The sequence below is a fragment of the Nuphar pumila genome, chromosome 9 (assembly GCF_984573655.1).
Source record: "Nuphar pumila chromosome 9, dmNupPumi1.hap1.1, whole genome shotgun sequence".
NCBI classification, from domain to species: domain Eukaryota; kingdom Viridiplantae; phylum Streptophyta; class Magnoliopsida; order Nymphaeales; family Nymphaeaceae; genus Nuphar; species Nuphar pumila.
The window spans coordinates 122313434-122325335 of record NC_143257.1 but is presented as its reverse complement, the minus strand read 5'-3'; the positions used below and the strand labels follow the sequence as shown (position 1 = coordinate 122325335).

The window sequence follows — 11902 nt, the reverse complement described above, 5'->3', positions numbered from 1 at the left end:
ACCAGGATATTTACCTAGATCCAGATAAGACCCAGTATAGGCCCAGAAAAACGATAAAGTCCAGACCCACTTCACCAAGATGAATCCATTTATAGATTATCTATGATGAGAGCAGTATCCGATCCATAGCCATGACTATGGCTGGGAAATGAGATGAGCCCCTTGTGGTTCGGCTCATGTTCGGTTAGTAAAGAGCTTGTTCAAACTCGTGAAATGGGTTTGGCAAGCTCGAGCATGAACAATCAATGTTTGTCTCATATAGACTCATTAATTAATAGTAATGTGTCTTACGTATATTTTACATCATAGAGTGAAGATGGTTGAAGTGTTTGGCTTGCAACGAATAAGTTTAGAGTTGAAAACCTATTACTTGCAAGTTTAAAATAATTATTTATTTTATAAATGAGCGAGTTGAAGCTGGACTTAATAGGTTTATGTCTAAATTTTATGTTTTAATTCTAAAATTATATAGTTTTTCTAAATAAGCTAACTTTTAATGAGCTCAAGTATAACTTGGCTCAACAAGAAACGAGCCAATCTTGAACACCCTCTGTTCAGTTCGTTAGGCTCTCACCTGCCTGGATAATCTTAATAGCTTGTAAAAGAGAAGGAAAACGAGAGCCGTAGGTAAGGGTCCATTTTAACCCCTGCCAATGCCGTTGACAACTTGGCACCTTTTCTCTCTCTCTCTCTCTCTCTCTCTCTCTCTCTCCCTCTCTCTCTCTCTAAACGCGGGGGGGGGGGGGGGGTGTTCAAAACTGTCTTGACAACGTCAGCCGCATAATTCCTCGATAATTTACACGTTCATGTCAACGGCTAACCTTTCTCTCTCCTCTCTCTATGCTCTGACTCACCCCATATCTACATATATAATTATATTGGCGCGGATCGCTACTGAATATTCCCCACTTTCGTGACATTTCGACTTCTGCAGTGATGGGATATTAAGGGGGCAAAGAGAGGGAGAGAGAGCAATGGGGAAATCCATGATGTGGGCGTTGCTCTTTTTGCTGGTTTTGAGCTCTCCCAAGGCCTCTAATGGAGGAACCACAAGTAGTTTCGTTAGGAAACTTGAAGCATCCATAGATATGCCTCTAGATAGTGATGTGTTTATAGTACCACCTGGTTATAATGCTCCACAACAGGTTCCTTATTTTTTTTCTTTTGAATTGCCACTAATCTATGGAGCTAGAAACAGTCTCTAGAAAATAGCATTGATAGCTGTAACCTATCTTTGGGGAAGTATTGCTCTTTTGAAGTTGATTTCATGCTTGATTTTCACAGGTACATATTACACAAGGAGACCATATTGGGAGGGCTGTGATAGTTTCATGGGTCACAACTTCTGAACCAGGATCCAGCACTGTCTTATATGGTACTGCTGAACACAAGAGAAAATTCAGGGCAAAGGGTATTGTTACTTCATACAAGTTCTACAACTACACCTCAGGATTCATCCATCATTGTACTATCAAGGGCTTGGAAGTGAGTAGTTTCTCATGCTTTCTTTGCCCTATTTATGTTGAATTGGCTAGTTTCTTGTTTTTGAGAGTGAATTTTGTAGGCCTGTCATGTTTTGCTTCGTCCTTATTCTTTTTTGCGTTAAATGAAGTAGCGTCATGTTTTATCATATGAATCAACATGTTTTCTAAGTGAAAACTCCTGAGATTCCTGCGATGTTCTCTCAGCTTCATGTTTGATTAGTAGATCTGTATATGTGGATGCCCGCTCTATTTCCAATCATACAAGTTACTTGGGTTTCAGAAGTTTAAATTGTTTTTTCTGAGATTAATTGTCCACGAGTATACCACCAGACTGCTAATAGGCCGTGAAGTAGATCATAATAATTCTCAATGAATCCATAAAATGTGGTGCAATTTCTTTCATCGAGCACAGGTGGATACCAAAGATCTCGAGCAACCAATCCCTAAGAATAACTCAAAAGATATTTGTCACTGCATCAAAGATCAAACAATGTCTATCAGTGAAATGTGTAAATCCAGTGGAAAATAAAAAATGTGCAGATGCGATGAATGGTTGTTGCTATCTGCTTCAACAAGGGTTCGTTGTTGTAACTGAATAACTATTTAAGGTATACTACTATTATATGGTGAACTTAAATGTAAGTCAACTTCTGTTGTTTTGTTTTCCTTCTCAAATAGAACATGGCTGCATTATGTTGATTTCTTTGAATTGATAGTTTTTGGAGTCTCTGAAATTTGATCTTGCTCTTGTTAAGCTTCAATTGCAAAAGAACCATGGATTCCAAGTTGCTTTTTTACTAAGAAATTGTTTGTGCATTCAAGGTTGAATTCTTTTCTTTTTTTAATCTAAATTTTCTTGTGCATAGTTTCTCGTCATGATGCCCTGCTTTTCTGATGTTATGCAGCTCTTCATTATACAATATATTGCTTATGCAATTGCATCTGCTTATATATGCCGATTACGCCACATTTTCTTATGCGGATTCATTCTTATTCAGCTTGCACTTTCGATGTAATGAAATATCTTTCTCTAGTGCTTAGCAGAATAAATAAATTTCTAGCAGATATCAGGTTTTCCATTTGTTATTGGCAATGTTGGTTGATGGGTTCTGATTAGTTATTACTTTCGAAGTGGAAACCAATTTGAGGTTTGTTGGTGCAGTATGATACTGAGTACTTTTATGAGGTAGGAATTGGGCATACAAGACGGCAATTCTCATTCAAGACTCCTCCAAAAGTTGGTCCAGATGTTCCCTATACTTTTGGCCTCATAGGTAATTTTTATTTAGCCTCTTTTTATGTGTGTTGTATTCTTTTCTTGTTCAGCTCAGGAAGAAAAACTATATGCTTCTTTCATGCTAGATTAGAAGTTCTCTCAACAAATTTTGTTGCAATCATATATTTTGATCTAATATCTCCATCAACATAAAATGATCAGCTTGTTTTTCTATGCCTATGGTCCCATATTTTCTGGTTGTTCCAATTTTAATGTTTAGCATATCAAAACTTACATATCTAAAGAGTAGAGTTTTTGCTTTTAGGACAGGGCACGTTAAGCATGTTTCACATGAGAGGTAGTTAATGAATGATTACTGGTTGCTTTCTCTGCATGCACTTCTTCATCTTGGGTGTTGAAGTAGCTACCATGCTTAAGGAACCTGTTAACTCCATCTCTGCAATGGATTCTAACTTGTTATGAAGACCTAGTAATGTAGCTGTTACTTCTACCTTGGAATGGATCATGATCTGCCATCATCAACCGATTGCCTTTACTTTTAAAGCTAGTGGTGCCTCCAGTCATAGATCACTAGAAGTATGGGTCTTGTGTACTCTTTCATGCTTGCAAGCCATGAGGTTCTATAGATTAGCAGGACATGTGCTCCATTCACTACAAAAAAAAGTGTATTACTGACGGGGCATCACCGGCAGAAATGTTATTCTAATAATGAGTTTGGATTCAAGTATTAAATCTAAAACTTTTTGGCTCCAGTTGAAATATATTCAATTTTGTTGGAAAATATATATAAACTCTGTTCTGTTCTTGAACTTGTAATGGCATGAATCACTCTACTCGTGTAAAGAAAATTTTGGGCATGATACAATTTGTTGTTATTTAAGGTTATGGATATTGCACGTGCATGATGACATCCTGGGAGATTGATATGCCAAATTTTTCTTGTATAACAGCTGGGATTAGTTTAAAACCAGGTCCTTTTTTATGTGCAAAGAGGTACTGTCGTTGTTTCATATATATTTTTGTACTTTCTAGTGTTTCACTTTCATGCGGGTGCTTGGATGATTCTAAGAGAGTAGATCTAAGATGTTGTGAAAAGAATATGATGGCCCTGTTGTGAATGTATTTAGCAGTCCCGTCCATTTTCTCCGAAATGACTAGTGCTCGTACAAATGAAAAATAGACTGTCATTTCCTTTTAACTTGGACAACATGGAATAGAGTATCTCTTGACTATTATATAAGTTGCAATCTGCTTCAGGTGCATGATCCAATGAGCTGAGACAACATATCACCTCCAGCTTGTCAAGTCAAACATGACTCCTTTTACGGATATATTGTCTGAAATCATATGTATTTCTGCTGAAAATAAAAGATCCAGACTGGGGTATTTCTTGAAATCCTCCTGTCAGAATCCAATTGAAGCTCAATCATCTGATTTAATAACTTTTTCATGGTCGTTTCTCTTTTTTCTGTTTTTTCCAGTAAAATCATGTTTTAATGTGGCTTCATCTTTCTTGATGATATACAGGGGACCTGGGACAGAGTTTTGATTCCAATACCACACTTACACACTATCAATCAAATGAAAAGGGTCAGACAGTGTTGTTTCTGGGAGATCTTTCCTATGCAGACAATTATCCTAACCATGATAATGTCAGATGGGATACATGGGGAAGGTTCATTGAGAGAAGTGCCGCTTATCAACCTTGGATATGGACTGCTGGGAACCATGAAATAGACTTTGTTCCTGAATTGGTAATTTCCTATGCCAACAGAATGGCATCATTGCATCGTTATTGAAGTGGCCTTTTCTTTTATGAGCTTCACCTGAAATTATTCTTACAAATTAATCATTTAAGAGAGAAATCATTATATCAAACAGTAGCAAGCTGACTACCTTCCTTTGCCATCAGAAAAAAGGATCTACCACATTTTTTTTTGCACCCTTATATAAGCTATTTCAAAGCAAAGACTGATCGTTTTCCTCTATTAATTTAAAAGGAAGAGCAACTGCTGTTGATGTGTGTGCATCTCACATTATCATATATGTGTGCATCAATATATACCATGTGTTAATGAATGTCTAAGTACGTGATGGTATGGCCATGTGCACAGGATGTGCCTGTGCATACATACAGAGACATCCCCATACAAGCTTGTCACTGAGGCAAGCTTTAGCCTTACTATCTTTGTGAAAAAAATGCAAAACATTATCTTGTGAACTTTATTCTTTTTTCCTCCAGATTTTTGTTTCTTGAATTTTATCACTTAAATCTGAGTTTATCAAAAAAATTATTTATTAATTTATATGTGTAACACTTCTCAGCAACATAGACTACTGCAACACATGGTAAAAATAAATCATGAAAATACCTGGGTTCTCGATAACAAGCATGCTTAGAAGTGGTTATTAGCATCAGTCCCTTTAGGATGGCCCTCATATTCCAAATCCCATGAACTGCTAAAATTTGCATGCACATGCATGAAAAGCTCCAAAATATAAGTTCACATTTATTTTATTTACACTTGCCTTGTGTGTATCCGCAGTCTGGTGAAAATGCTTGGCAAAATTGTTTAATGCTAAATTTATCTCATTGCAATGTGTTTATCTTGCTTGTGACCAAAGGGAATCCAAGGGCATTCTTCCAAGTATTCAATCCCAAATTGAGATATTCCTTCAATTGTTAGATATGACATTAACCACTTCATTGAGTATTGGATTGTATCGTATGATTAACTATAATAATTTTGTTGCAGGGTGAAACTATTCCTTTTAAGCCATATACACATCGTTACTATGTACCCTACAAATTATCCGCTAGTACATCTCCACTCTGGTACTCTATCAAGCGGGCTTCAGCATACATCATTGTTCTTAGTTCATATTCAGCTTATGGTAAGTATCCTTCAGTTTTTATTTTTCCCTAGACCATGTTTTAGTTTTTTTTGTCTTTTTAATGATATTACATTTTTAGTTATTTTGGATTGTTTGTTATTACTGTAAGTATATCATATTGTGCTTGCTGCTATGGCTTCTGAATCCATCCAGTAGTGCAACAAATATGTTTGGTCTTGACAACTAATTTTTTTCAATTTCAGGAAAGTACACACCACAGTTCAAGTGGCTTGAACAAGAGTTTCAAAAGGTTGATAGGAATGAGACACCATGGTTGATTGTTCTTATGCATTCCCCATGGTATAATAGTTACAACTATCACTACATGGAAGGTGAAACCATGAGAGTTATGTATGAACCATGGTTTGTAAAACACAAAGTAGATCTTGTGTTTGCTGGTCATGTTCATGCTTATGAACGATCTGTAAGTCATCATCTATTTCTCTTGTGCCGTCTTTGCTGCTATTTCCATAGTCAACCTGCTAACACAAATATAACTTTGAAAATACCATGTGTTGATCAAATTTCCATTTCCTTTGTCATATCTGCTACTTCTGCTTCTACTGCTATATACTTTTACATAAATGGAAATTTGTACAAATACGAAAAATGTTTTACCTTCTATGTAAGCCATGAATCAAAGATGCGTCTAATTTTCTGAATATCCGTGGCTCAGGAACGGGTATCAAACATTGCATACAACATTGTGAATGGGAAATGCATTCCAGTATTAGATCAATCTGCTCCAGTGTACATCACTGTTGGTGATGGGGGAAATCTAGAAGGATTAGCCACCAAGTAAGTTTGTACTATGAAACTATACTTCTGTTGAAATCTTCTAATACTTCTCTGTGCTTGACACCTAGCTTTTTTTGTGTGTGTGTGTGTAAGACGCGTGTGCAATGCACATTCCAGTACATGAGACTTAAATTGTTCAATATGATGAAGACTGAACCTATGAGTCATTTAACTATGCAGCATGACCTATCCGCAGCCAAAGTATTCTGCTTTTCGAGAAGCAAGCTTTGGATATGCTACTCTTGAAATAAAGAACCGAACTCATGCTTACTATAGTTGGCACCGAAATCAGGATGATGTTGCAGTAATTGGTGACTCTATGTGGTTTTACAACAGAGTCTGGCATCCCTTGGCAGAACCTACATCAGCATTGGCATAAGGGGTCTAATTCTTCTATAACAAAAGGATTGAGGATTGATATTGAATGGCAAACTCAATTTCCCTCATAATTTTGTCCTTCATATGTCTCTGTAACTGTTATTGAAGAAGATTATTATGTAGCCAGACTATGTCCTATCAAGAAATGAATAAGAAATTGCTCTTTTTAGACCATTTGGTTGTCAAAACCTCTCTCTCTCCATGTGTGTGTGTGTATATATGTTATAAGAGTATGGATGGAGAGAGTTTGCATCTGACATGTGGCTGGCCTGAGTCCATTTCAAAAGGTCGGTAGATCCTGCTTTATTTGATCCCATAATCAGTTAAATTTTGTTCAGGCTTGTATTTAGTATAATCTAAAATGTACGGATTTGAACTCAGAGATTTGGCAAGGATAGAGAGCTACTGAGACTTGGATTTGGCTGGAAATATGAGATCAGTTTTAGTGTGGATTCATTTAGGATGAACTGAATCTGATTTGTTTAATTTCTTAACTTTTGAGTCCCTTGGATATAATAAATGAACAAATCAATACAACCTTGACCAATTTTGTTCTGAAGTTTTGTTAAATGATTGGTGCAACACAAACATCCTGTGCCCGTTGGCCACTAAGAATTTTCAGGTTGGTTGATTTCAATTGAGCCTGTTGGTCACTGATTTTTCAAATCAATGCTCCTTCATGGCCTTCCATGGAGGTCTCGTTTGGTGTTCTCCACCTGATCATCCATTTCCACTCTAGATGCTTGCTATCAGCCACTGCTTACGCAGCAAAACTACAAATATAGAAGGGCATAATTGTTTCTAACATGGGCTGTAGATAGGTAATGGTTGAATCCAGGCAGATAGAAGGAATCCGGATCCAACAAGTTCTGTTTAGATGGTTGGAACCAGGCTGCCAGTGGGTTTGGGCTGGGCTCGGCTGGACCCAGCTGGGTCTGGATGGACCTGACACTGAGGTGCCCTTATCATGTTCTGTATCAGGTTTGATTGGACCTGACTTAGGCAGGACCAGATCTAGTGTTGGATCGGGGTGGTAAGCACCAGAGATGAATTTGTTGGTGAAACCTTATTTTAAAATCCTTTTAACTTGTAAAAAATTCCTGAATGTTGGTCTGATCTAGGTTTGGACTTGAAGCCAGTTATGGACTTCCAAACTAGACCTTCATCTAGCTGATATTTGGACCTCCCGAGCCCAAACAATTAGTTACTCAGATATATACTAGTAGGTCCAGACCATAATATTATTCAACAGTAGATGAAAGGATGGAATGGCTCAGTCAAGCCACAGTCCAAAATAGTTTTTGATGGCTGGGCTCACAAAAACTACATACATAGATTGGACCAACTTTGAGCATAGGCTTGGAAAGAAGTCAGCCAAGATCTGAGTCAATAAAACCTAGGCCAGCCACATGCCAAACCTTATAAAAGTCAACAAGTGAGCCATGGAGTAACTTCTGTTTATTTTGGGTAGGCCAAGGTCTACAGTTGATAAAACCCTTGAGGTTACCCCTGCCAACTGGTGAATACATCCAGCTTCGACATTGCGGCAATGGATGCCCCTTGTGAGTTTCGAACTTGTGACATCTCGTCAACTTGGTAACATTCACAAGTTCTTTTTTGTTTTGAAAGGCAAGCTGGGGTTAGGCGGACCCTTACCAGAGCAACAGCCACCCCATGTGGCAGAGGGATTCGATCCTGGGCCTTCAGCTTGACACAGGACCCTGCTTACCACATGGGATACCACCTCGGTGGTAGGTGACATTCACAAGTTGCCTCTACCAGATGAGCAGAGTCCTTGTTAGCTATTGTGGTATACCTTTGCATTGGGCTAACGCTTTAAGAAACTGAACAGTGGTTTAGTTTCACAGGTCCAGTGAGTCAAGTTCAAACCATGTGATACTTGGAAAAGTTACATGGAGTAACCATTGATGAGTTTCTGAGCCACATAATGTAAGCAAGAAACAAGCCCATTCGTGCTTGGACCGGATCCTGATCCAGTCCATGTTTTGACCTGCCATGTTGGGTCTGATATACTTGAGATATAGGCCTTGAAGTAGGAATCAAATTGGAGAGATCCTACAATGCCTTCACTTATCCCATAATTGGTATACCTTAACTTGATTTTCAATGACAAATATCATACACATGTCCATAAATTAAAACCGGATTAAACTCCTATATAATGTTTTCCAAATGTTCAACTCATTTTTTCATGACTTTTTTAATGCAAAACCATTTTAATCACTAGGCTTTTTGCCAACCAGAGAGAGAGAGAGAGGGGGGGGGCACTTTTTGCTTATCATAACTGGATTCTTTCACAATTATAAAAAATGACATCTAACCCATAACAAATCTTGTGTCAATTAAAAAAAGATACAAATGTGCCAATATTTTGCTCACCACTTACCCTCATCCATCAATAAGAAATAGTATGGATGACCCTCATTTTATCTGCTTTTTTTTTTAACAAAACTTTGAAATCCGAAAAAAAAAATTACACCTACACGAGCAAATACTAACCAAGCCAAGTTAAACACCTGTTGTTTGTGTTTGTCTTACCCAGCTTTATTTTGTAAGTTTGGAGAAGTTCTTTTTCAAATTAAGCACAAGCTGAACTGTTCCTCCCATTTCTTAGTGTTATAGTACTAACTAGAACCGTAGTGACAAACGTTTTTATCGGCAAAATCTCGATTTTCAAAATCTCGCAAGAAATTGAAAATTTTTCATAAATCTCACATTTTTTTGGAAAAATCTCAGCAATAAAAAATAAATTAAAAATATTTTTTATAAGAAAATATTAATAAAAATTATTTAAAAAAATACATGATTTTTTCTTGATAAATAGCCGTTTAAAACATAAATATAGCATTTTAATCACGGTATTTATGTTTTTTTTATAAATCTCGCGATATTTTGAAAATCTCGTGAGAAATTGCCGTTTTAAACTTTCAGGCAATTTCTCACCATATTATGGCGAGATTTTTGTAAATCTCGTGATATTTGTCACTATGACTAGAACCTCTTGAGTGATGGAAATATGATAATTGAATGGACATGTTTGCTTTGGCTATAGGTGTGGATGAACAATCACAATTAGGGCTGGTAAATGAGCTGAAAAAAAACAAACAGAGCATGTTCGGGTTCGGCTCATTTACCAATGGATTGAGCTCATGGCTCAGCTCATGTTCGTTTTAAGCTGAGCCAAGCTGCTCCTCCCTGAATGAGATGAGCCAGACAAAACCTAGCTTGTGTAAAAGCATTTCATGTTATTTATGCATCTAATATATATTTTATATATTACACTTAATAGTTTATATTTTATGTATATTTTTTCATTCAGCCTTGTTTTTTTATATATATATATATATATATATATATATATATATATATATATATATATATATATATATATATATATATATTATATATACTAGCTCTCTTGAGGACCCAAGCTGAACACCTTGTGTTTGGGCTCGATTTGTTTAAGCTAAACGAGTTGCTCATGTCTCGGCTCATCAACTATACAAACCGATCATATTCATGTCTAGCCCAACCGATCATATTCATATTCATGTGTTCGTTTGCCAGCCCTAATCACAACTGAGAAAATAGAAGCTATTTGCAAGAAACGCATCTGGCCATCATAATCAAAAATTGTACTTTTCTCACGTTTCACTGGCCTGAAAAAGTTTGTGATTGTGATTTACAATCACAAGATTTTGAGAAAATCCAAGAATCTCATTGCATTACCAACATGCTCAATATGTAACAAAATCCCATTTTATCTAAAAAACAAAAGTGGGTTTGTGGCTCGATTATGACCCAATCAAACATAGGATGAGCGGATATGGACAAAAAAATTTGTTCAATTTTAAAAACGAAACCAATCCAAATCTTATTCATATTCAATCAAATCCAGGACAAAACTGGATAAATAAATAACGAGAACCAGGTCTGAGCCAACCCAAACCGAGCCGTTCACTTTTTTGTAAAATGAGGTGGGAAAGAGTGAATCTTAAGGTATATATATATAGTCACTAGAATATGAGAACCAAAATATAGACATTTTTAACACTTTTTTGCAAATCCAACCATGTGGATATGCTTGGCATGATGAATTTGCTAGGAATCAACTATTGGATTTGGATTGTGTATTTTTGATGAATTTTTTTTACTTTTTAATGCTTAAATATTTATGAAAAATATAAGCCATTGATTTTAAAGCCTTAAAAAAACTCATTTATTTATCAAAATCGGATGATTCAAGAGCGTGTTCTTATGAAACCAAACATGTACATCACATATGTACGGTTAGATTCAAGATAAAAAAAATAAATTCATAAAAATTGTGATTCACATGAAGTTCTCATATTTTCAGATCTCATATTCTAGTGACTATATATATATATATATATATAGAGAGAGAGACTAACAGATGCACACGAGGTAAAGGTCAAAAGACCCTTAGTGGCGCTTTCACCACTAAAGGTCTTTAGTGGCACATGGTCTTTAGGTGCCTACGTTGGAGAGGAGATGCAATGAGAGTGGAGAAGAAAAACGGGTGAAGAGAATGTTGTCAACTACATTTTTTTTCTTTAGAGAAAGCTATGGTTAGGCAGACCCCTACCAGTTATACAACCATACCATAGGGATTGGAACTTGCGACGTTCCAATATAAGGTGACATACACTAACTGCTCCTGCCACACAAGCAGAGCCCCTTTTCTAAGTTGTCAACTACATCCTTGCCAGAATGTAATAGAAAAATGCTCATCCCCACTCTCTTCCTCACTCCCATGACCCATATCATCTCCCAAAACCTAGCTTTCAAACATCATTTATAGATAATGTTCATTAACTCCCCCATCTATGATCTCCCCTCTTATTTTCGGCTTTCAAATAGAGCCTTAGACTCACAATCAAACTCATTACTGTAAAATCAAACCTAGCAATCTTAGACTAGATCTAAAATTAAACCCTATGAATGACTTCCAATTAGAGGCTTAGACTCACAATCAAACACAATCTAATTCTTACAGATTTTGATGTTGTTCATCTTGAGATCAACTGACATGATCCCATCTCTTCAATATCCACCACACATCTTTCTT

At 36.5% G+C, this 11902-nt stretch overlaps 1 protein-coding gene across 1 annotated transcript; it reads left to right on the top strand.

Annotated features, from left to right (window-relative positions):
- The first annotated feature begins 910 nt into the window (after nt 1–910).
- LOC149829184 (purple acid phosphatase 2-like) lies at nt 911–6966 on the top strand. Its single transcript, XM_090017951.1, has 8 exons — nt 911–1145; nt 1285–1485; nt 2647–2758; nt 4249–4475; nt 5478–5616; nt 5820–6040; nt 6293–6414; nt 6595–6966. Exons 1-8 carry the CDS (start codon nt 975–977, stop codon nt 6791–6793), a joined length of 1392 nt encoding a protein of 463 aa, XP_089874077.1. The 5' UTR covers nt 911–974; the 3' UTR covers nt 6794–6966.
- The last annotated feature ends 4936 nt before the right edge of the window (nt 6967–11902 follow it).

Bases quoted from the DNA above. Each gene is read 5' to 3' on its own strand.
- LOC149829184 (XM_090017951.1), top strand. From the start codon at position 975: ATGGGGAAATCCATGATGTGGGCGTTGCTCTTTTTGCTGGTTTTGAGC. The intron at 2,759-4,248 runs GTAATTTTTATT...GATGATATACAG, and splicing joins CTATACTTTTGGCCTCATAG to GGGACCTGGGACAGAGTTTT. The intron at 5,617-5,819 runs GTAAGTATCCTT...TTTCAATTTCAG, and splicing joins TAGTTCATATTCAGCTTATG to GAAAGTACACACCACAGTTC.